Consider the following 26003-nt stretch of genomic DNA (forward strand, 5'->3'; position numbering starts at 1 on the left):
GCAGTTGCCCCGCTTTGTGGCCCAGTCGCCGTAGCGGTCAAGTGCCGGGAAAATACATACGTTTGCTGTCCTTGGCACAGCGGGGCTTCGCGTGCAGTCTTGCACTCAAGTCAGAGAGGCCCTCACCTTTGAGCCATTCGCTCCATTCGTGCCATCGTCGCCGGGTCCATCGAAGGCAGCGTTGCAGCGCTACGATGCTTCAGTGGTGCTGTCGGCGTGCTGCGCAGACGCTATCGCCAGCCCTGACCCGGCCTATGCTGAAGAGGCGAGCAAAAGCTCTCCCCGTCGCACGGTGGGAGTATTCATTTATCTTCAGCGTCGCCTTCTGTCGTGGCGCATTACCACTGTAGAAGTACTTGTCGAGCTAGTTGGTGTTTGCTCGCCGACATGATGTAGCGCCAAGGCACATGTTAGGAAGAAGAGACGCCTGTGACGTGTTTTGTGTCTCTTCTTTGTAATTGTGCCTTAGCGCTGCATAATGTCGCTAACTATTAGCACCGGTGTCCGCGTATGTGGTGCGGTTTTCATATGCACAATTATTGCCTATTCGCTTTTACGACCGCCGAAATTTGAGCTTTCTTCAGATTCAAACACAAGTACGAGAACATTGCAGTGTAATGGTGAAACTAATAACCAAGGTAAATTATGTACGAGTGAGGAGCGAGTGGCTTCGACTTGATTGTAAACATTTTTGGTGCAAGGTCTGCTTATTTTTTATAGTAAAATTGTTGATGCCGTGGACCGAGACAGGGGCAGCAGTTTCGGTGTTTCGAGAGCAGATCATCTCCGCATCCACGTCTACAGCCGCCATTGGGTCAACGCATATAGTCTCGCGGAGTGTAGGCGTTGAACGTCTCGAACACGTAACTCTCTAATATCGGCTCGCACCACACACAAACAGTGAGTCATCAACGCCGCCACTTCAATGCACGGTGCAACTTTTGCGCACCAACTCCATGCGTGGAGGTCTCCATGCGTGCATGGTTTCCGGCTTACTTCAGGCGCGACGTCACCTCATGTCTCGGAGTCCATTTTTACGCCCTAAGCTTACCAGCAATTTACAATAGGCAGCGAGGAACTGGAAGTCGTAAGGGAATACATCTACTTAGGGCAGGTAGTGACGGCGGATCCGGATCATGAGACGGAAATAATCAGAAGAATAAGAATGGGCTGGGGTGCGTTTGGCAGGCATTCTCAGATCATGAACAGCAGGTTGCCATTATCCCTCAAGAAAAAAGTATATAATAGCTGTGTCTTACCAGTACTCACCTACGGGGCAGAAACCTGGAGGCTTACTAAAAGGGTTCTACTCAAATTGAGGACGACGCAACGAGCTATGGAAAGAATGATAGGTGTAACGTTAAGGGATAAGAAAAGAGCAGATTGGGTGACGGAACAAACGCGAGTTAATGACATCTTAGTTGAAATCTATTTATTCTAAGCTTATACCTTGGCTACAAGAGAACTTATACCTTGTTTCAAGAGAACTGACTCTTGCATGTGCGAACAGTGCATGCTGCAAGTCATAACTTACGTGAGATAGCCGAATGTTTGTTATATATGTCTCCCCACCACGCTTCCTGTATTTTCTGTAAGCATGGCGCTGAGACACATGCCGCAACGAAACCACGGTTTGAAACGCTAGACGCAGGAAACAGAGACACAAGGAGAACGAGAATGACAACACAGACGCTGACTCCGAATGCCTCCGCGAGCGCCAGACAGTCGGCAAATAATAACGCTAGAGGCCGTCACGTTCAGCGTTTTCCGGCGTTTTCTAGCGTTTCGTGACCCGGCGTCACCTGACGTCGCCAGATCTCTCCGCTGCCGGCGCAACCGGCTCGATGATCGCAGACCAATCGGCGTTGATCCGCGTGCCGCTCGTGTGGCCCGACGCTCTCACTTGCGGCGTTCATGCGACGACGCCAAAAGACGCAACGCGAGAAAACGCCGGTGAAAAAAAGGCGTTGAATAGCAGAAACGTCGTGTCGCTGTCTTGAGCGCCTTAACACTTCGGCATCAGACTCTGTGGGAAGCGCGCTTAACAGCATATGTAGAAAACAGTGTCAATGCAGGTCAGATCTAGGGTCACATTGCCTCTGCAATCGGGATATATAGACACTAAATTAGGCCGCGTAGGTCCCACACGGCCTAATGTTATTTCAATCTTTCCTGCTGTGCGCGATGTTTCTTGCACTTTTGAGCCAGAAAAAAGTGAGGGCCTAGTTATTGCTTCAGTGAATGACAAGGATACTGTAGATAACAAGTTATTACTGAAGAAATTGACCAGGGCTTTGTTTGTGCCAAAAGGGGATTCAAGAAGTCTACGGTTCCTTATTCACATGGCTTTCTTGTAATTACAGGAATTGTTGCCATGTCGCACGAAATACGTATCTGCTCGTACTACGATACGATAGTCATGTCCAAAGCGACCACTGCTTTCACCTGCCTGAAAGTAGCCGGCACTATAGCGTACCGGTTAGCTCACTGGCATCACGTGTCACCTGCCACACGCGTTATCCTTTCAGACATCGAGAGGTGCAGCGCTGTAGAAGCTTCGCAAGTGGTTCGGTCACGAAAATGTGTCACTCCGCGCGTTCCGTCAGGGCTTCGCTGCGCGCTTCATTCATGCTTCGCGGCGCATGTGAAGAAATGTTTTTTGCCGCAAGTTAAAACACACACAAAAGGAAGACACATAAAGACAACACCAACATGTGTGTGCGGGTGTTGTTTTTATGTGACTTCCTTTTGCGTGTGTTTTAACTTCCGGCAAGAAACATGTCTTTTAGCAAGCACCAACTGGGCCAACAAGCAGTTCTGTTGCAACGCGTGTGAAGCTCCCCGCGATGGGTTGCAAATAAAGAATCCGCACAGAAAAACAACAAAAAGCAAATTGATTTAGAACACCATTTTAATAGCGTATACCCCAGTTTATTTGTTTCGAAGGATTAAAACGTTTTTCCATTCGTTAATGAGCCTATATTAAGAGCAGTTTAGCACAGTTGCCGTAAAAATATCATGAACCATTCCACTCTATGAAGGTGGATGACTAGCGAAGCTGTTTAGCACGCGGCATTCAGGTGGCACAGAATTTTGAAGGTACGAACACATTTATTGTCTTGATCAGAGTTCGTTGTGCCGAAAGGTGCGCACACACCTTTCTACACATCTGCGCGGACGACTATATATATATAGAGAGAGAGAGGGGTGAGACTTTTTTGCTTAGTAAAGGGTGTATCAGTAATTGCTGATGACGAAAGTTGTTCTTTTTGGCACAGCGCAAAAATGCACGGAAGCCTAGCCATAAACAACTTCGCTGGCAAAACATCGAACTATTTCTAGGTGCGAACGCAGCCACTGCAAAAATCTCTCTAGCCTCCACAGCGTTGCACATGATGTCTGAAGCGAAGTATAAGTCTGTGGTGTACCAAACGATTTTTGTAATGTACTCAGCGCCGAGAAAATTCCTTCGCCTAGTTAAGGAAATTGGTGGCCAGCTTGTTCGCGATGAATGCCGGTGATAACAAAATTCGCCGACGACACTCCCTAATGCGAAATTTGAGCGCAGCTCTACACGTGTTTTCATTTCGCGATATAATTGCTGGCGCGGACAATCTGTCTCCTGCGGCACGTTGCAAACGGAGCGCAGTGCGGCGCGACTGCCTCGCTAATCTTGAGATCGCGAGAGGCAGCGCATGGATGACGTGTGGGCGCCATTGGCAGCAGCAGCCGCAGACAGATCTGCGCTCACGCAGCGCTTTGCATTCATATACGGCATCGGTGGCAGCATCGGTGAACAGGTGACGCGCGCTACTCTAGCGCCATCTCTTAGCCATCGTCTTCTCCAGCTTTCACGGCGTGTGTCACGAGTATCAACATCATGTTCGTTAGCTTCATGTCTCCTTGGCAGAAGTTGCTTGAATATAAAACTCTGTTTTGTCCACCCAAAGATTCCATGCAGAGTCCACGACCTGCGTGCCGTCACGCAGTTGCGCCGTCATTGTTGTTTTGTTGCAGTTGTCGTTCTGTCCCACATTTGGGCCAGAAACGTGGAGGTTAACAAAGAAGCTCGAGAACAAGTTAAGGACCGCGCAGAGAGTGATAGAACGAAAAAATTCACCGACGATCACAATACTCCCTAATGCGAACTCTGGGCCAAACTCTATATGTGTTTTCTTTTCTCTCGATATATTGGCTGGCGCGAACAATGTCTCGTGCGGCACGTTGCAAACGGAGCACTGCGGGGCGCGACTTTCTCGCTAATCGGGAGAACGCGAGAGGCAGCTCGTGGGTGACGCGTGGGCGCGACTCATATGTTAGCCGCCGCCGACAGACCTCCGCTCATGCAACGCTTTGTTTTCATATAGACGATGCGTGCTACTACGGCGCCATCTCGTAGTCATCGTCGCCGCAAAGCCCGTCTTGCGCGGCACTACGCTTTTCTTCTCACGCTTTCGCCATACCCTCCTCCTCCGCTTTCCTCTTCGCGCTCTCTTCGCCATCGCCGTTTTTCATCCCCCGCTTCGCCCCGCGTTCGCTCTTTCATCCTTCGCTGTGCTCGTTCGCTCGTTACGAGGGACTCTGACGCTCGCCGCAGGAACGGGCGCCTAAGAGCTGGTCTCTAAAAAATGTTCACCATTATTTCGCAGGCGAAAGACTTCCCGCCTAAGCTACTACCATGCTCCGGGCGACGTCCCGCTGCTGCCGCTAACAGTTGGCGAGGTGATCGACAGAGCCGCCGACACTATGGGTGACAATGTGGCAATCATATCTTGCCACCAAGAAATCAGCAAGACCTACGTGCAGTACAAGCTCGACGTAAGTGAACATGTCTGCAGAGTCTTTTTTACCGCGTATAGTATAGGAGCTTCATGTCTTGGTTCATACAGCGACTTTATGGCAGTCATCTGCAGCGGAACCGACGTCACCACTCGCGTGATTTGAATCACGGAATGAGATCCTGGGAACAAAAGTTCGAACATGATTTGAAATCGTAACAGTTATAGATGTTGTGGCTGCGTGGTGGGGTTAAACTACTCAAGGTTTGCTAATCAACCGTCGCAATTTTTAAACTCTTATTTGACTTATCTGGCTTGTGGCTCATGCGCTTGATTTCTTTGTTTCCGAGCTGAATCTTGTTTTTGCTTTGTTCGTGCGTACGTTCGTGCTGGCTCTCGACGAAGATTCGTTTTGGTCTCCGGTCAAAGAATCCTTGAAGACCATATCTGTAAATTGCAAAAAAACTACACGTTAGCGTGAGCAGATCGATTCTTTGCTTTAGTTTGTCTCAGCGCACTGGGATAAATGCCCATTGCAAACAAGCAAGGAAGCAAGCAACCACGTGATCGCGAATTCCTTTTTCTTTGTATCGGAGTCCCGCGGACTATTTAATAATACACTGTGAGTATGAACAACACAATCAAACCCCGGCCCTCAGTCCCCAGCAGCTGCGAAGCAACTGACCACGGCGGCGGTCAGACCTGCGACGCTGCAGAGGGTGCTAAGAATCACTGGCTCCGGACAGTCCGCCATTGGAATATGAACCTGGCAACGTTTAACGCTAGAACGTTATCTAGTGAGGCGAGTCTAGCAGTGCTATTGGAGGAATTAGAGGGCAGTAAATGGGATATAATAGGGCTCAGCGAAGTTAGGAGGCCAAAAAAAGCATATACAGTGCTAAAAAGCGGGCACGTCCTGTGCTACCGGGGCTTAGCAGAGAGAAGGGAACTAGGCGTCGGATTCCTGATTAATAAGAATATAGCTGGTAACATACAGGAATTCTATAGCATTAACGAGAGGGTGGCAGGTCTTGTTGTGAAACTTAATAAGAGGTACGAAATGAAGATTGTACAGGTCTACGCCCCTACATCCAGTCATGATGACCAGGAAGTTGAAAGCTTCTATGAAGACGTTGAATCGGCGATGGGTAGAGTGAAAACTAAATACACTATACTAATGGGTGACTTTAATGCCAAGGTAGGCAAAAAGCAGGCTGGAGACAAGGCAGTGGGGGAATATGGCATAGGAACTAGGAATATCAGGGGGGAGTTATTGGTAGAGTTTGCGGAACAGAATAATATGAGGATAATGAATACCTTCTTCCGCAAACGGGATAGCCGAAAGTGGACGTGGAGGGGCCCGAACGGCGAGATTAGAAATGAAATAGACTTCGTACTCTGCGCTAACCCTGGCATCATAAAAGATGTGGACGTGCTCGGCAAGGTGCGCTGCAGTGACCACAGGATGGTAAGAACTCGAATTAGCCTAGACCTGAGAAGGGAACGGAAGAAACTGGTACATAAGAAGCCGATCAATGAGTTATATGGTAAGAGGGAAAATATAACAATTCCAGATCAAGCTACAGAACAGGTATTCGGCTTTAACTCAGGAAGAGGACCTTAGTGTTGAAGCAATGAACGACAATCTTGTGGACATCATTAAGGAGTGTGCAATGGAAGTCGGTGGTAACTCCGTTAGGCAGGATACCAGTAAACTATCGCAGGAGACGAAAGATCTGATCAAGAAACGCCAATGTATGAAAGCCTCTAACCCTACAGCTAGAATAGAACTGGCAGAACTTTCGAAGTTAATCAACAGGCGTAAGACAGCTGACATAAGGAAGTATAATATGGATAGAAGTGAACATGCTCTCAGGAACGGAGGAAGCCTAAAAACAGTGAAGAAGAAACTAGGAATTGGCAATAATCAGATGTATGCGTTAAGAGACAAAGCCGGCAATATCATTACTAATATGGATGAGATAGTACAAGTGGCTGAGGAGTTCTATAGAGATTTGTACAGTACCAATGCCACCCACGACGATAATGGAAGAGAAAATAGTCTAGAGGAATTCGAAATCCCACAGGTAATGCCGGAAGAAGTAAAGAAAGCCTTGGGAGATATGCAAAGGGGGAAGGCAGCTGGGGAGGATCAGGTAACAGCAGATTTGTTGAAGGATGGTGGGCAGATTGTTCTAGAGAAACTGGCCACCCTGTATACGCAATGCCTCATAACGTCGAGCGTACCGGAATCTTGGAAAAATGCTAACATAATCCTAATCCATAAGAAAGGGGACGCCAAAGACTTGAAAAATTATAGACCAATCAGATTACTGTCCGTTGCCTACAAACTATTTACTAAGGTAATCGCAAATAGAATCAGGAACACCTTAGACTTCTGTCAAGCAAAGGACCAGGCAGGATTCCGTAAAGGCTACTCAACAATAGATCATATTCACACTATCAATCAGGTGATAGACAAATGTGCGGAATATAACCAACCCTTATATATAGCTTTCATTGATTACGAGAAAGCATTTGATTCTGTCGAAACCTCAGCAGTCATGGAGGCATTACGGAATCAGGGTGTAGACGAGCCATATGTAAAAATACTGAAAAATATCTATAGCGACTCCACAGCCACCATAGTCCTCCATAAAGAAAGCAACAAAATCCCAATAAAGAAAGGCGTAAGGCAGGGAGATACGATCTCTCCAATGCTATTCACAGCGTGTTTACAGGAGGTATTCAGAGACCTGGATTGGGAAGACATGGGGATAAAAGTTAATGGAGAATACCTTAGTAACTTGCGATTCGCTGATGATATTGCCTTGCTTAGTAACTCAAGGGACCAACTGCAATGCATGCTCACTGACCTGGAGAGGCAAAGCAGAAGAGTGGGTCTAAAAATTAATCTGCAGAAAACTAAAGTAATGTTTAACAGTCTCGGAAGAGAACAGCAGTTTACAATAGGCAGCGAGGCACTGGAAGTCGTAAGGGAATACATCTACTTAGGGCAGGTAGTGACTGCGGATCCGGATCATGAGACAGAAATAATCAGAAGAATAAGAATGGGCTGGGGTGCGTTTGGCAGGCATTCTCAGATCATGAACAGCAGGTTGCCATTATCCCTCAAGAGAAAAGTGTATAATAGCTGTGTCTTACCAGTACTCACCTACGGGGCAGAAACCTGGAGGCTTACGAAAAGGGTTCTACTCAAATTGAGGACGACGCAACGAGCTATGGAAAGAAGAATGATAGGTGTAACGTTAAGGGATAAGAAAAGAGCAGATTGGGTGAGGGAACAAACGCGAGTTATTGACATCTTAGTTGAAATCAAGAAAAAGAAATGGGCATGGGCAGGACATGTAATGAGGAGGGAAGATAACCGATGGTCATTAAGGGTTACGGACTGGATTCCAAGGGATGGGAAGCGTAGCAGGGGACGGCAGAAAGTTAGGTGGGCGGATGAGATTAAGAAGTTTGCAGGGACGGCATGGCCACAATTAGTACATGACCGGGGTTGTTGGAGAAATATGGGAGAGGCCTTTGCCCTGCAGTGGGCGTAACCAGGCTGATGATGATGATGATGTGAGTATACACCCTTTGGGGCTTATCTCGCCCCAAACAAGAATCGTCATCTGTAATAACAATCGATAATCGACATAAGCGCAAGTACAGAGCGGTAACAGGTGTAGTGGGTGTGTGCTGATGTCACGATGGGGGGTAGCCTCTCCGTCACCCTCGTCAATCGTACATGCTGAAAACGTTGACTAAATAATGCGCTGTTGAAGTTTCTGCATGACACGAAACCAGGTGAGCGGCTCTAGTAAAGCCGCTGTCTAACGTACATAAGAACTCTCCACTTATTATCACCATCCATCGCAGCACTTTCACTCCCCTTCTTTCTTCCCCAGTTAAGAGCAGAAGACTAGAGCGCACTAGCTCAGGTCGACCTCCCTGTCTTTGCCATCAATAAAATCTCTCTACTGAGTAAATTTTCTCAAGTGAAATTTAGGCAGTGAGATGACAGCCCAGTATGCGTGTACTGTCGTACGTGTAATTATCGCGGAGGAGGAAGCAAATACGACTTAGCACATGGTGCAGTCAGTGCGCACTACCATAGCCACACGACGTAAGAGAGAAATCCGAATTGTCATTGGAAACACGATATTCACGGTTGGCAAAATTTTGCTTAGCCGCAGTGCGCCGAAAGATAGCAAACAGGTGACTCCTGAGACGTGGCGGCTATCGCATGTTTACTTACCCCGGTGGTTGCTTAGTGGCTATGGTGTTGGGCTGCTAACTTCGAGATCGCGGGATCAAAGCTCGACCAGGCGGCCATGTTTCGTTGGAGGCGAAAACACGCCGTGTACTTAGATTTAGGTGCCCTTTAAAGATCCCCTGGTGGTCCAAGTTATTCCGCAGTCCCCCGCTACGGCGTGCCTCCTAATCAGATCGTGGTTCTGGCACGTAAAACCCTATAGTTTTACTTTTTATCGCATGTTTCCGAATTATGCAAACACTTCTGGCACTTGCAGCCCGCAAGAACATAGCCTTCGAGATTGGCGTCTGTCATTAGGAGGGAGCTGTCACTGGGGCGTGGATTTGGACGCTATCTATTAGTGTGCGGTTGGGAAAAGTTGTAGAGTCAGTGTTTCTTTAAATCGTTTTCAGTTATGTGCGCCATCGATGACGTCAGTACCGTAAAATGTGCTAAGATGAAATTATGGGGTTTAACGTGCCAAAACTACTTTCTGATTATGAGGCACGCCGTAGTGGAGGACTCCGGAAATTTCGACCACCTGGTTTTTTTTAACGTGCACCCAAATCTAAGTACACGGGTGTTTTCGCATTTCGCCTCCATAGAAATGCGGCCGCCGTGGCCGGGATTCGATCACGCGACCTCGTACTCAGCAGCCCAGCACCATAGCCACTGAGCAACCACGGCGGCTGTGTGTGCTGAGATGAAGCCTGCTAGAGTTACCAGGCAAACAATAAATAAATAAAGAAAGAAAAAGTTTCCGCATTAGGAAAATTTGGGGAAAAGAAAAAACGCCGGTGTCGCTTTCTTTTTTAGGTCGACGACTTGGCAGCCGCCCTGGCATCCCTCCGCCTGCGGCTGGGCGCCAGGATTGGCATTGTGTCGTCCAACATCTACGAGTGGCCGGTCGTGCAGTTTGCATCAGCCAAGGCTGGGCTCGTCCTTGTGAGTCACGCAATAGCGTTTAGTAACCGCAAGTAAAATTGATGCAAGAACGTCTGTGTGCTGAGTACAGATTATGCAACGCTGATGTTTTCCCTGTCTTTTAATAATGCTCACTTTGGCGTTCTTTAGATGTTGTATTGAATTACGAAAGCCACGTCAACGTCAAGAACAAACATCGTATAGGCCGTTTGTGAATTACAGAATGTCGCCCGAAGCGTAAATCCTGCTTTGAAACGAAACCAAGAAGACGAAAGGCTAAAAAGCTCGCAGGCTTTGAACAAAACTGTGGTGGTCCGAACAGGGAGGTCATTGTCACAAAGGCACGGGCAGGTGTTTTTGCCCTCATTGCTGTTGCTGCTCAAGCCGTATTTATCGCCCAAGTTTGTAACCACCAACGGAACCCAGAATTGGCTGTATTAAACTAGAACCATTAGGTGTTCAACTATCATGGGCATCAACTGGGCTTCGTCAATAACGAGTAAAGAAGTCTAGCGTCCAAAGAAGAGCTTATTCGCAGACAGATGTGCTAAGCCACGTGCTGAATTGAGATACAATTCGAGCGCTATATATACTTGAAAAGTCTCGCCGCAACATTTTATCGCAGTTCACCTTTTCGTGCTACTTTGTGCAGGTAAACGTTAATACAGCGTATCAAGTGCCGGAGTTGGAGTACTGCTTGGGACTTGTGAGTTTCTTTCGTGCCCTACCGGGCATCGCTCTTCGGATAAATGTTACGACTGCACGTTACGTTTGGCGATCGATGCATACGCAGGGCCCCCCGGCTGTACGATTCAAAATCTTGCACAGCGCGTCTCTGTCTTGCAAGTTTGCAGGCTTGCCAGCATTGCAGTCATACTGGATGACCTTGAGCAGAGAACGTAAAGGAAATATTAATGAATACTGAGGCGATATTGACACATACATCAGCGAAATGTCGTGGCCGATAGAATATTTGCTCATTTAACCGTTGCGAATCCCTTAAAGACATAATGTGAGATACGGAATGGTATTTCAATAGGAAGTCCATGGAAGGCAACAGAAAGTCAGTATAAATACGACCAATCTTTATTTTAACTTTTGTGAGGATTCGAATGCCGGTTGAGGCTGGCATTCGAATAAGGACGGAGTGCAAAGTGCCCGTGTCGCTAAGAGGTGGTGCACGCTTAATTATGCAGGGGCGTCTAACCAGTCGAAGCACTTAGAAATATTAGAGGATACCGCGGATCCGTTTTTGAAGCAACAATTCCTCGGGATGAGTGGATTATATCCAAACGTGTGCATAGAGTTTCATACAATAATTACTATAGGGAAATATGGAGCTAGTGTCCATGGGAACTGCAATGGGAGCGGTTGAGCCAGCATGGTAATTATGGAAAGTGCATGGATTTGCCTAAACTTCGTTCTTTTGGCTTCAAACGGTTTCGTAAACTCGTCATTTTCAACAGTTCACTAAGTAAGGTAGTAAGCATCATTAAAGCGGTCCGATGGCAGGATTCGAACACGAGACCTTTGGCACAGACGCAAGATAATGAAACCATTACGCCACGGACGCATGCATGAACAAGCGACATAAGAATGTGAATGAATATGTCGCTTATGAATTTATCGCCGGCAAGCCAGTGCCTTGAGACACTTGGCGCGTTTCGATTTGGCCACCTCGACAAGCTAAGCCGATGCATTTAGTAGCGCTTGTGCGTGTTCGCAGCGTCTTTTGCACTTAAAGAAGTATCGATTGCTCTCAAATGTATGACAATGAATGCATAGAAAGCGTAATATACGGTTCAACGAAAACGTCTGAATCTACAAGCATGAAGATTAGACAGATCCATGTATTTCCTATATATCCCATGGTGGCTCAACGATTGCAGCGCCAGAGCTCCATCTATTATGGGGTTTGACGTGCCAAAACCACTTTCTGATTACGGGGCACGCCGTAGCGGGACTCCGGAAATTTGGACCACCTGGGGTTCTTTAACGTGCACCTAAATCTAAGCACACGGGTGTTTTCGCATTTCGCCCCCATCGAAATGCGGCCGCCGTGGCCGCGATTCGATCCCGCGACCTCGTGTTTAGCAGTCCAACACCATAGCCACTAAGCAAAGCAACCACTGCGGGTAGGAAACTCTACAGGAACGTGCGCATATGCGCCGAGTAGTATTTCTTGCACTACATTCACTCTCGTGTGAACTTTACGTCCAGCCTATCTGTTGACCAGCTCCGTCTTTTCAGATGCTAATATAAGGGTCCCTTTCCCTCTTGAAGGAAGGTTAAAACTTGCTCGTCGTGGTAACGCGCTCAACGGTTCGGCATAAAAAAGCTCTCGTTTCTTGTTCTGCTTGGCTGCTCAAGTTGGGCAAAGCCAGATTGAGCGCAAGGTTAGGGCGAACTAACCAAAGCGTGACGCAGGTCAACTGCGAGGCCGTCATCCTGTCGGAGAAGTTCGCCTGCCAGGACTACTATTCCATGCTGCTGCAGATAGCTCCCGAGCTCGAGCGCTGTAGCCCGGGCGAACTCAAGTGCGAGAGGTACGCGTACGTGGTGGTGCGGCATAATTTTTTCACCTACGCGTCAAAGACCTTCCGCAAGGGTTCGTCAACAGTAGGGAAAGCGGCTGTCCTCCTTCCTGTTAGACATTATTGCGAGCAGAATTACTGCGAATTGGGCAAGTCGGAATGAGTTCGTTGTAATTAATGCGCAGAGGGTACGAGGACACAAGCAGGGAAATAATGACAAGGACGCAGCACCCAAGTCTAAATGGAAATTTCTATATCGAAATGGAAGGTTCATTCCGGCACAGGCGCCAGCGTTTAAAAAGGAAAATTGCAGTAACGTGACTGTAAGCAACGCCAATCGCCAATGAGAACGTATGGGTTTTTATCTGGGACCCCAGCATAAAAACTTGTATAATAATCTTACATAGAATTATTGGGCATGTGTGTTACAGGGCATACGACTATTTTTTTCTCTTTTCTTTTGAGCGAGAGAATGGGCTATATTGTCCTTCGTTCTACTTCAAACAGTATCGCGGTTTATTTTATTTTCTTTTTTTCAGACTTCCGCTCTTGAAGTACGTTATCCTGCTCGGGGACGAAGCAAAACCGTAAGCATAGCTTTTTATTTCATAGCCTACATTTCGCGCCACTCGCATGCGAGTCTTTGTGGCGCTAATTGCAGGTCATTACAGAGAGAAGTCTGGTCTAGTTACAGGGCATAACCTGCTGTGAACGTCACTGAGAAGGCTGAGTGTCGGACACAATAGCAGAGAGTCCGAAGTAACAGAAACAAACGGTGTACCAAGAAACGCAAATTTTGTGCTCCCTTCGGTTGGCCGCTATTTCGTCAGTCTGAAATTCCTTGAAGCGCGGTTCACAGCATGGATATATAGATAAACACATCCGTGTTCGATGACATATTTTCAAGGTTGAAGAGATTCTATACCGCACGCTTCTTTCACGCAAAAGCATAACGAATGTCAAGATTAGGAAATACTTATAGTTATAAAACAAGTTGATAGCGACGTTACTCTTTAAATGTCCAACCTGGCTTGACCGACATTATCGTGACGTCATGAGACAACAAAAACTTTGCTGGCGTCATGTAGCAACAAGTACTGTCCAAATCTACGCCTCAATGACGGCCCGATGTGGGCAACAGAAGCAGATCTAATTACTAAATCTAAAATACTAATTGCATGCGCCGAAAGTGATTGCGGAGCCTAAACACGTCATAGACACTATGATTTGGACACCACATATAAGGCTATGTAATGACGTTGCTCATAAAAAAATGAACTAAAGTGATACGCGCATTTCTTCTGGCGGCGCTCGCGTAAGGGAGCCAATCGGAGGAACGGAGCGACTCAGCGTATCATGACGTCATGACGCACCTTCCTCCTGGGTACCAATCGAGACCGAAACTAGTTCGTAGAAATCAATATTATAGTTAACTATTTAGGGAAATCTGACGCTTGCTAGTATTTGTCGCTTGGGCTTAGAGATCTTGAGCCTTCAGGTACCGCGGGGAAAAAAAAACAAGTAAAAAATGCCAAGTAAACAATCCTTTCAAGTTGTTCGGCGTATATATATGGTGTGCTCACTTATTATTGCTATCGTGACACAGTACATACATTAAGCCTGTTGAAACTGTTCGTAACAATTATAGTGTGGATTGCTCAACTTCACAACACCAGGAAAATACTATAACGCGTTAAGTAACCACGTTAATTCGCTTCATTGCCTGTTCCCATAGCCGCAATATTTGTCACTTTCCTAAGCTATTTTTCTGCTTACGCTCGAATAGCTAACAACGAAGGCGTTTATGGATTATCTGCGGTGTTCCTTATTACAGCGGGACCATAAGATATGATGACCTTCTGGCGCAAGCAACCGCGAAGGATTACGCCGCCGTCGATTTGATAGCCCAACAGATACGCTTCGACTCACCCGTCAACGTGCAGTTCACTTGCGTGAGTAAACCATACATTCTTTAATAGGGCGATATCTGCACCGACGTTAACTTTGAGTAGCCCTATTTACAGGCTTTGTCAGCGTTCCCACAGGATTAGCTCACGATCCAATAATTTATCTATCAATTGAGCTGATTTTGTGTGAATCGTTTCGTTTTCTTTGTCGTCCACCTAACAGGAAATAATAGGCTGAACACTGTAGCGACCATTATCTGCTGTTCACTTACGGAACATATGTTATCGAGCATATGGAAAATTCAGTTATAGAACATATGTACTGTGTTCCAGCTGATTTCTTGAAGTTTTTCCAGGGCACGACGGGAAAGCCAAAAGGTGCCTTGCTTTCGCATTTCAGTATTGTTAACAACGCTAACTCTTGCGGACACGTGGCGAAGCTTGACCAGGTAAGTTCAAATAAGTATGTATGACATTCAATGAATTAATGTGAGGTGTTTAGTGGCCCGAGGGCCGGCATTCAATACTCACCGTATGCTGTTATATAAGGTCAATTAACAGTCGCTAAATTCTAGATGATAGTCCAGGACAACCGTGGATGCGTAAGTAGTAATGATAGCTGACGTTCTGGACACCTGGGGCGCAGTTGTGAGGGTCATTTTTCTCTTGTTTTATTTTTATCGTGTCAACAGCTCCCTGCTCATCATGGTAATAATGGGGGCGCGGATTTGTGCGACTCAATGACCGAGGGCAAGTAGAATAGAAAATGAAATAGATGGTCATAAAATACGGACCATGGAGCCGTATTCTGCGACGATCTATTTCAATTTCTGTTTCTTTCGCCCTTGGTCACCGTTTTGCTGGGCAACACCATTATCGTTGATGTCGTCGTTACCACTTGGGATCGGCCACTTATGAAAAGAAGGATAACAAAATTTATGGATGGCTACAAAATACGTCCCTGTGCTACGGCTATTTCGCAACAAGTGTGAAATATGAGAATGTACTGAGGATTTTATTGTGCATGTTAAGTTAAGGAAATTATGGCCTTCATCCAAGCAATATAAACTAAAGCCGCAGTGTTCGTAATCCGAGTGCTCTTCAATATATATATATATATATATATATATATATATATATATATATATATATATATATATATATATATATATATATATATATATATATATATATATATTGTGATTGTCTTTGTCGAACAGTTTCATAAAACTTCACAATGAAAAATGCTCGTACCGACGTGAACTCGCGCCATGTCGTCCTCATGATAGTGAAGGCACCTATAGCGACATAACGTGTTTTGTCGAATTTTCGTGCCAGTTGATTATACTGTCATATCAGTATGGGGAACTTCCAAGTGCGCGGCCACATGAACCACGCACACTCGTACGCAGATACGGATAACTTTATCCAAAGCATGAGCCAACGCTTCCCGCAGACAGGCCAGGACGAGGACTCTGCAGAAGCGATTCGGCAAGGATCCGGCCGTCTACTACACGGACGCGAGTGCAACCACTCGCAGGGACTTCTACGCGATCGCCGCAACCAATAGAGTCACCACGATAACCGCTACGGTTAAGACTACCTCGGTATGCACAGCAGAGGCAGCGGCAATAGCGCTGGCGATACGAGACGCCGACTTTAAGGGTCAGTCGGCTCACGTGCTTACAGACTCGCAGGCAGCGTGTCGACTCTTTATGCGGGGAATGCTACCGCGCAGCGCCCAAAGAATACTCGGCTCACGACTGGACCTTGACCACGGCATTACATGGTGCCCCGCGCACAACGGACTCGACGGGAACGAAAGGGCAGACCGCATAGCTCGAGGAAGCAACGACCGAGCAGCGGCCAGAACCCTAGAGGAACCACTGTCCGCAGTGCGCGACATATTAGAGAATCAGAGGAGGGAGAGACGGACCTACGGCCCTCCGCACTGCAAACTAAATAGAAGACAAGCCCAAGACTGGCGTCGCATACAAACCAATTCATACCCGTACCTAAACCTCTTACACAAGCAGCACCCGACATATTACACAGACACCTGCCCGTGGTGCGGCGCGAAACCCACGCTGGCCCACATAACGTGGGAATGTACGGCTCGGCCAAGCAACGTCAATTCACCTTTTCTAAGCGTCACAGACTTCGTACGGCAGTGGGAGGCACTACTCGCAAGCGAGGATCAGGGGAGCCAGTTGGCCCTCCTGGACCAAGCTCAGCGAGCCGCAAGAGCCAGTGGAGCCCTGGACTGAGGGCCCCACCCAGACCTGCCATAACTCCGATTAACTGAGCAATAAAGTTTTTTCTCTCTCTCTCTCTCGACGAGGGGACTTGTCTTCTTCAAGGCGACATATGCTTTGAGGCATATGTCCTCACAGTCCTCAAAAAGCGTGCTGCAGAGAAATGTGTGGATGGGGAAAATGTTATTCCACTTCAACTTTGACTTCGCATATCCAAAACTCGCCTTGATAATTATGTTTCTGTTTCCTGCACTTCAAATCGATGTTAGCTGCAAATGTCTGCATTACATCCTGATTAGCTGAGTTGGGGTCGAGGCTGTGCCGGGTCCAGGCGGCAATCCTGGGTCCGAGCAAACTGCGAAGCTTCTGTCCACGAGCATCACCACAAACGCTGACCCACACGTAGGGCGCCGACGTGTTCGATCACGTGTTCGTGTGTGCTTGCTCACATGGAAGATATGCCAACCAGCCCAGTTTTACGTACTCGTGAAGTTGTTTCTCTTCATGATTTATTTTTTATCAAGTGACCCGTATAGTCCTCTTATTGCAGCATTTTGCTGCGATCTAACGGGCTGCAGAGTTCGCTCTTATGTGTGTATCTCTACATTGTGGCTTTCCTCGTAAGTTAATTCGTTCATTCCTTGGTGCCGCGCTTCAAAATATGTTTTCAAATGTAAAGTGTATGTCGTACTGTTCCTGGTGTATGCGATGCGTAAGTATCTCCATTCCTTGTTAATTTTTGTTTCAAGGACGATATAATATGCCTGAACGTTCCATTGATCCACTGCTTCGGCTGCGTCTTGGGCACCCTGGCAGCGGCCGTGTTCGGTTCCACAGTCGTGATGCCGTCGCCCGAATTCAGCGCGGTCGCCGGCCTCGAGGCCATCGCAAAGCACAGGTGTGGTGCCTCGAATTCGCATTTAACCTCGCAGTCACGTATATACAGCTGCGCACAGAAGCTTTCGAAAGAAATCCGTGAAAAAGAGCTAGATCGTTTTGGCACTGCGTGAGGCTCGCATAATACAATACTAAACAATACAATACAATACAATATAATTTATCTCCAATAATACGTTAAGATGGAAGAGGTGGGGAAAAAAGCGATAGTGCTTAACGAGGTGCCTTTCCCCTTGACGGCACGCAGCGGCAGGCGACGGTTGACATTCTCGTGAATACCGAAGAAATGCAGTTTAACTTGCACAGTATACAACAACAATAATAATAATAATAAAAGAAGCTATATATCAGCTTGCGCCGCTGACGAAAAAAAAAAAAGAAGACGAAGGAGACATATGGATATAGTTTGTTGTTGACAAGCAGAGCATTGATAAAAGAAATGTTTATAACCTTTAGCAGGTACAAATTGCAATAAATTGGAATTGGAATAAATATAAAATTCAGCGCATTCAGGGAATTGAAATATATTTAAATTTAAAATAATCATTTATCAGGTTTGATGCTTCGTTCAAAAGGACCATCGGTCTTAAAGACCGGTAATAAGCGTAGAGGAGAGGTAAAAAAAAAACAGAACTTGTTGGCATCCGCCACAACCCAAAGAGGACGCTGATAATATCCACCTGTCCATACTTAGTACAATGCTTAGGCTTTTCAAACATTCAAGTGGTGATAACCAGTTCTGCTCAAGCTGGTCTCTCATTTGACAGCACCTTAACATCTTAGTGCGGCACCACCCTCTCAGGTCGCGTGTGATTATAGTTACAGTATATGCTGCCAAATGTTAGCATATGCAGTAACTATATAAGTAGGGGGTGGTTGTGGAGGTTAGAAAGGTCGGCAGGGTATATGACACCATGGTATACTGTGCGCAGCGCTAGAGCGGTATGCCTCACGGCTACAGTGCTCGGCGCACATAACTGCTACGCATGGTGCCTGCCGTTTATAAGAAGAAGAGCAAACATCCTTCTATATCGAAATTACCGCGGCATAATTAACTTTGCTGCCTTATTTTGCAGTAGCTGAAGTTATATTGGATTAAGGTATTGTGCTAATTGATGGTCCCAAATAAAGTTAGCGCTGAAAAAAGCTGCGTAATAAATATGCGCTTGTATCTGTTTTCTTATGCTTCTTTGTTTTTTCCTGTTTTTTTTTTATTTTCTATGTGAGGCTGTACCGTGTGTCCGGCTAACGTTATCCAAGCTTTTCAACGAAAAAAAAAATTCCGACAGAAACTCCGTTGGAAGTTTTCTAAGTTTGCGTAAGCATTGGGCCACTTGCTCATCTCTACGCAGCCCGGTGCAATTATCAATGCTATGAAACTTTATCCGACGAGTACAAACGACAGCGCTGCGGCGACACGAACTGGTGTGCACGGCACAGCAAGGAACATTAATGACGCAAGCAAAGTACTGCAGGTGGCTGCGCCAGGTGCGCTGATGACGTTCCGATCATTTTAATGTTTATCGATCTTTAGCGCCTTATCCATCTGCGTCGAACCCTTATGAACCGTGACCAGGCGTATTCGCCCGGTGGTACCGCCACGCGGACCGTGCCTTGAAGGCGATCCGGGACGCTGACAGAGTGCTGACCGCTGATAGCTTCGTGCGTTGTGTTCTCGCCGCTTACTTAGCGTTGGAGACGCGCGGTGTTCCCGCCGATTCGATCGCGTTGAAGTGAGAGCCAGCACGAAGGTGAATTCGTTTCGCTGCTGCGGGCGCTAACTTGAAATCGGTCGTCTTACGGGAAGGGCAGACGGACGGACGGTTTTCTCGTTGGGTAAGCATATAAGTGCTTACGCATAGAAAAAAAAACGTTAAAAAGAACACGGTGCAAGACACAATTAAGAAACCTATGACTCTTAATCGTCAAAAGTGTGCCGACCGAACACTTTAATCCATAAAATTGTATCTTGCACCGGCTTTTTTTAATCTCTTTTTTCATTGAACAGTTTGCCTAGCGATGGGACACCATATATATATAAGGACTATTCCTTCAACGTGGTAAGAGCCATCACCGCTGATACCTTAAAAGAAAAAAACGACTTCGAACTTATAACACACATAGTCAAAAGATGCTAAAAAGCTTCCGTGAAAAAAAGAAAGACATATGAAGCACCTTCAGATTTTGCCCCAAAATTAGCATTGAGAGCTTGGAAATCTCAGGTATATTTCACTATGAAATTTAGAGCCAATAAAAATTTATTTCTTTATTCTCTCTCTGGACACTACGCAGGTGTACTGCGATATATGGAACGCCGACCATGTACATCGACTTGTTACACCATCTCAATAATTCATCTTACGACGTTTCATCTGTGCGCAAAGGTAAAACAAGCGTCACGCATTATGACAGTATACTCAGCGTAACTCGACTCGGGTAATACGGTAACCTGAGTTTTACAGGCGTGTAGAAAAGGCTTTTCTTTTACACATTGTTACGGGGTGCAGAAAAGGGGGTTTATTTACACTATGTACAAGGAGGCTAAAAGTGGGATGGCGGACGATAGACTTCACCTCTTCCTTCTTTTGTCCGCTATCTTCTTCTGCATCCGCAAGACAACTAGCTCATAACAATATTACCAGAAAACCTCGGTACCTCACAGAAAGAAGCCCGCATGATACCGATTTCGTATCCGGAGCTGCAAGGAATATTTTATACGCGTTAGCGTCTATACTTACAAACAGGGTTTTCATCCAGCGCTATTTAGTGCATGTTAGCAAGGAACTTGAGCTAAAGGTACTCCTGCATGTTGATGCAAACGCAACCTAAATTTTAGTCTGCTGCGTAATTGTTCACTGAAGCAAGATTTTACCTATTGTATTTAGTGGCTGCTTACAATAAGTCGCCGAAAAAAAAAGAGCAATTGTTCCCCCCCCCCCCTTTTTTTAGGTAGAACTTTCTTTTTTTTTTTCGTCTGTCTGTTATTGCGCCTTTTCAGGCGCGTTTATGGAGGAGGTGGAAATAACCTGCATGCAAAATCTGAATGTCCATTGTCCCAGCGCCTAATTAAACGATTCATTAATAAAAACTGAACAGGTGTGAAGTTTGCTTAGCATAAATCGTAAGATTAGTCACACTTTCGACATCTGCGGCCTTGAAGTGTGCTACAAGATACATTGTCATTCCAGCCAAGTTTCTCAAAAGCATGTGTAAAGCAGTTCGGGATCATCTTAAATGTAATGCCAATGCGTCTATTTATAAGATTTCGGGAACGGATATACCGAAAGTGATGCTAGTCTTAGGATTTATGCTAAGCAGACGTAACTTCACCACTGCTCAGCTTCGATTTCGCAATTCGAACATGTGTGCTCAAGTGAAAAATTTAAAAAACTTAGTAAGTGAATATCTTTATTTATCCACGTGGACATTACGATTTGCCGCTTAAATAATGCCCGTATCTTCGGATATAATCCACGCGAAAACTTCAGCTCGAATTGCGCAATGTGTTCCTTGGGAGTTTTAAGAATTTTTGTTCGAACGAAAACCAAGAAAGAAAAAAAACGTGGTATAAATAATACTAGGCGCCATGCACAAAACAGCGCTGACTACATCGGCAGATGATTATTACTGTATTCACAATATGCGGGCATACTTTTGCCAGGTGGCAATTGTCTCTTGCAAAACAGACATTGCCAGGCACACGGAACAGGCATGCAGAACGTTGTCATGAGCACAATAACGATAGTTGCTTTCATTAAAAGGAAGGATGTGTGACTGGCATACGCATCTGTCCACTCCTTTTTTGACACGCTATAGCGCTGTCGAAAGCTTGTGTTCGAGTGTAGTGTCTACAGATATACAGGGTGTCCCAAGTAACTCTACAGCCAAACTTAAAAGATATGCAAATGCCACATAGCTGGGCAGAATCAAGGTAATATTGGTTGCCGTCGCTTGGAGATATTCAGATTATTTTTTTTGCATTTCGCCTAATTAGATTATTAGTCTTAAATAATTAATCAACTTCTCAACTATCCTAACATGAAAAGTGTCAATGAGAAAATTGTAGCGCAACATGAAAAACTCCTGATACAGTTTTCTGTTGCTCGATATGTGCTACATAAAAGTGATTTCCCGAGCTTGAAAGAAGCCTGCGAATACACGAAAAATTCCTTGAGCAGCCAGTCGCACTGCAACTTTGCGCATATTTGCGGGCTTTTTTGACGCTCGGAAAAACACTTTTATGCAGCAAGTATTGAGCAACAGCAAGCTGTATCGGTAATTTTTCATGATGCTCTACAATTTTCTCGTTGGCAATTTTAATCTAATTACAATATTTAAGAAGTCGATTGATTATTTGCGTCTAATTATATAATTAGGCAGGATTCTAGAAATAATCTGAGTATATCCAAGCGACGGCAAACAACATTACCTTAGTTCTGTTCCACTACGTGGCACTTCTGTATTTAGAAAGTTTGCTAAAGTTACGTGGGACACCCTGTATAGATAACTGTATGACATTTATAGTACTGCCCGGCTGTATTTCAGGTATCATGGCCGGTGCGCCTTGTCCACCCGAAGTGATCAAGAATTCCATGGAGCGACTGAACACCAAAGGGCTCTGCGTACGTATGGGCTCCGAAGGTGGCTGAAAGTGTCGCGAGATTCATTTATATACCAGCTTTAAAAAATGCTGTACACACTTTAGGACGTAATCCTGTCCAGCAGTGATAGTCGTCATCAATATTCCGTAATTAAGTCGTTTCCTTAACGCTCTGCGCCCGGTACTTCCCCGTCAGAAATACGATGCGCGTCTTGCAGTGTCACATATAGCATCCCTGACAAGTAAGCAGCAAGGGCAAAGCACCGAATAAAGGAAGTTAACACAAAGTTGATGATGATTGCTACTGTTGGGTAACAAAGTCGATCCGTTAATAGGAAAAAATAAATAAAAGTACACTCTTAAACATTTCGCATCCTTTCCAGCGTACCTCTGACTCGCAATGAGCGAGATAGATCAGGCGAATCTGACTTCTGTTTCATAATATCTCGCAGTGATTTCTGTCATTATTGTTCGCAAGCAATAAAGCTAGCTGCTTTATTTTTACTGGGGAGGAAAATTATTTTGCTTTATCAAGAACTTTAGGTTCGGTGCCTGCATTACAGTTTCTTAGGCGAAACTTCAAGCTTGCGTCACGTTACGAAAACAAATCGGGACCGTCAGCGCCATTTTGTACGCGTCGTGCCTACGTCACGCCTCAAAGAAAATGGTGGAATGTCTTCAATAGAGCCCATGCTTAGAGTTCTTGCAACAAATTGTAACGGCGTGCTCTCTCTCTCTCTCTCTTCTCTCTCTCTCGGGGCCTCCCTTCGTGGGCGACTTCTCTGCAGGTATGTTACGGCTCGACAGAATGCAGCCCAGTCATTACGGCTTCCACTCCCGACGAGCCACTGGAAAAATGGATTCACACAGTGGGAAAGCCGCTAGATCACGTTGAGGTAACGCCCGGAACTGGTGTGGGTGGCCAGTTACACCCTTCTGTTTTTTTTTCTGCGATGAACAATGGTCATAGCACGCCTGTCAAAACCGAACTTCGCGTTTTGAGGGATGTTAGCATTCTCTATACTGTTAGGCTGGCTATAGGTGACACCGAGGCGACATGTACGGCTGAAATTCCATCTCGGAGGGATGTAACAAGCGACACGACTTGCCCAGAGTTGGCCCAGAGTAAGTGGAAAGAATTTCGATTTAGATGCTCGATTTTTTCTTACCAGAAATATTTAGACGCGAATAGCCTGAAGTTATTCTGCAGGTGTTCGCAGATCACTCATTATGTCCACATATTTAATGGCCAGAAAGTTGTTGCCGTCGTTGATCAGAATGTCGCCCTAATTGGGCGTAACATAAACTATGATAGTACCATTCATACAAGTGCTTCACGTTTGCCGCAGTGTGATGTTTAGAACTTTGCAGTGACGAAAATGGTATCGTATATTTCGAAACTTTACGCTTTCGAAATCAATGACGCCACGTGGCGCTGCCCTGGCGGACACCTTGGAAGCGAGAGCCATTCGCTTCCCGTAAAGAGATTCGTTTTTGTGGCGCGTCTAGGTGAAGGTGGTGGACGCCAATAACAACATCGTTCCCTTGGGCTCCCGTGGTGAGCTGTGTGCTCGCGGTTACCTCGTCTTCATCGAGTACTGCAACCAGCCTGACGTGACGAAGGAGGCGGTGCGCGACAAGTGGTATCACACCGGGTAAGCCTCAAGACAAAATGAACTACAGGCGGCTGAAGAATACACCAGCATAGTTTGACCAATCAATCTTAGTTTGCCGGTCCTTCGTCCAACATAATGTGAATTGGAGGGTGGACGCTGTGCAGAATGGTCAATTTCAAACCGCGCAGCTTTTTCTAGCGTTAAGCTGCTCGCTGAGTCTACATACACCTATTGCATATATTGCGGTATGTTACTGTTCTCATGCAGCCATCCACGAAAGGCCTCGGTCAAACCGCCATACTGGAAGATTCTGAAAGTAATCACGAGGACCAAGTCGACGATAAATATAACTTCGCTGCTTTTTAGTGCTAGGGCTTACACAGTAGCCTGTGTTAGACGAAATTATACTGGCCTGTTCGATATGGTCGAAAACAAGCTTTAGTTAGGCTCATTTGAACGAGCCAATTCGTATTACCAGCCACGGCACCCACATTCCTATGAAGAGGGAGTTCAAAAACGCTCATGGATAAGGATTTCCGTTAAATTTAAGAAGCCAAGGTGGCCGAAAGTAATACTCTTGAAAGACTCAATAAAAGTTTTCACTCACTCACTCACTCACTCACTCACTCACTCACTCACTCACTCACTCACTCACTCACTCACTCACTCACTCACTCACTCACTCACTCACTCACTCACTCACTCACTCACTCACTCACTCACTCACTCACTCACTCACTCACTCACTCACTCACTCACTCACTCACTCACTCACTCACTCACTCACTCACGAAATCGTTTACCTGTCTGTCTGTCTGTCTGTCTGTCTGTCTGTCTGTCCGTCCGTCCGTCCGTCCGTCCGTCCGTCCGTCCGTCCGTCCGTCCGTCCGTTCGTCCGTTCGTCTGAAAAAGATCTAAATCGCGCAGGGACCAAGCGATATTGACTGAAGACGGCCACGTGATCATCCGTGGCCGCATCAACGACATCATATACCGTGGCGGTGAGAAAGTCTATCCGCTCGAGATAGAGGAGTTCCTCTACACGCACCCGGACATAGAAGAAGTTCAGGTGATATTGTTTTAAGGGTTTTCTCGACGCACAAAACGCCTGTACCAAAAAAAAAAATTTTTTTTTCGTTTGTGCAAAATGTTTTTGCTTGTTGGCGTTTCCCTCAGGTTGTTGGCGTACCGGACAAGAGACTTGGCGAGGAAATCTGCGCCTGGATCAAATTGAAGCAGGGAAAAAGCTTGACAGAAAAAGATGTCAAGACGTTCTGCGAAGGAAGGGTACAGCATCGAAGAAATTGAAAATTTTCTTTTTATTTTAGTACACGCACGTTCTGCGACCCCTTTGTATACCACAGCTGAGTCGGTTGCTTTTTCTGCCTCTGGTTTTCTATTAGTTCGCGTGATTCATTTTAAAGCACTGCGAGAGAAAAAACACTTATGCAGCCTACTTTTTAACTCCTACTTGTTTTTTTCATTATCTTCCCTTGTCAACTACAGAGCGCACTCTATAGTATACTGTCCTTATTTTACAGATAAGGGACCTCAAGACCCCGAAGTACATTCTATTTGTGGACACGTTTCCGAAAACTATTTCGGGCAAGATACAGAAGTTCAAGATGAAAGAATACAGTCGGAAAAAGTTAAAGCTCTGAACTTCTCACGCTAATCTCATCTTTTTGTTGTTGTTGTTGTTGTTGACTTCGTGTGGAAAAACAAGTGACTAATTGCATCGTACGGAAAAGTGTGCTGGAAAAAAAAGTAACGCTGCGTTCTAAGTACAATGTAGGGAAATCCTTTTAAGAAAGAAGTGTGATTAAAATGCCAACCTTGCCGTATTGATAGCTGTTCTTACAGAAAGAGTAGCATGAATATGTATACACACTGTTGCAGAACTAGAAGTACAAAGAGTATTAATGCTTCTTCGTACTGGAAATCGTCTATAGAAGAAAGTATTAAGACCTGTTGTTATCGTTGTATACATAAGTATTCCTAAAAGGTAAACGTCCATCATAGGTAGTCGAAACAGTTCATAGAAACTTTATATAGGAGGAAGTTCATAGAAATGTTTTGAAGAACAATTCAATTTTATACCGGTGTAACACGACCACTTTCGATCGCGATCATGCCCGATCCGGATCAAAATTAACAACTGCGATTGGCTCCCTCGCGCAGCTTGCACAAAGGAACCAATCGCGGCAGAGAAATTCGATCCGGATCGG

The 26003-nt window shown here is 45.8% G+C and overlaps 1 protein-coding gene across 2 annotated transcripts; it reads left to right on the forward strand.

The window, feature by feature from the left end:
* On the forward strand, positions 1 to 25579 carry LOC135909320 (medium-chain acyl-CoA ligase ACSF2, mitochondrial-like). 2 transcript variants are annotated; one of them, XM_065441261.1, is made up of 16 exons: positions 1 to 292; positions 4650 to 4818; positions 9859 to 9987; positions 10619 to 10672; positions 12394 to 12512; positions 13040 to 13087; positions 14335 to 14452; positions 14764 to 14856; positions 17412 to 17560; positions 19852 to 19943; positions 22105 to 22181; positions 22948 to 23055; positions 23669 to 23814; positions 24703 to 24844; positions 24952 to 25062; positions 25317 to 25578. In XM_065441261.1, the coding sequence occupies exons 1-16, from the start codon at positions 195 to 197 to the stop codon at positions 25434 to 25436; spliced, it is 1773 nt and encodes a 590-aa protein (XP_065297333.1). In that variant the 5' UTR covers positions 1 to 194; the 3' UTR covers positions 25437 to 25578. The 2 variants fall into 2 exon arrangements, with proteins under 2 accessions (XP_065297333.1, XP_065297334.1); XM_065441262.1 differs by lacking the exon at positions 10619 to 10672 and having other exon boundaries at positions 25317 to 25579.
* Positions 25580 to 26003: the final 424 nt, after the last annotated feature.

Source organism: Dermacentor albipictus, chromosome 5 (assembly GCF_038994185.2).
Source record: "Dermacentor albipictus isolate Rhodes 1998 colony chromosome 5, USDA_Dalb.pri_finalv2, whole genome shotgun sequence".
NCBI lineage: Eukaryota > Metazoa > Arthropoda > Arachnida > Ixodida > Ixodidae > Dermacentor > Dermacentor albipictus.

What these genes read in the sequence shown, in the direction of transcription:
- LOC135909320 (XM_065441261.1), top strand. Translation starts at nt 195, where the DNA reads ATGCTTCAGTGGTGCTGTCGGCGTGCTGCGCAGACGCTATCGCCAGCC. An exon ending in AAAGCTCTCCCCGTCGCACG is followed by an intron (nt 293 to 4,649) that starts GTGGGAGTATTC and finishes ATTATTTCGCAG; the next exon opens with GCGAAAGACTTCCCGCCTAA. An exon ending in CTCGGGGACGAAGCAAAACC is followed by an intron (nt 13,088 to 14,334) that starts GTAAGCATAGCT and finishes TCCTTATTACAG; the next exon opens with CGGGACCATAAGATATGATG.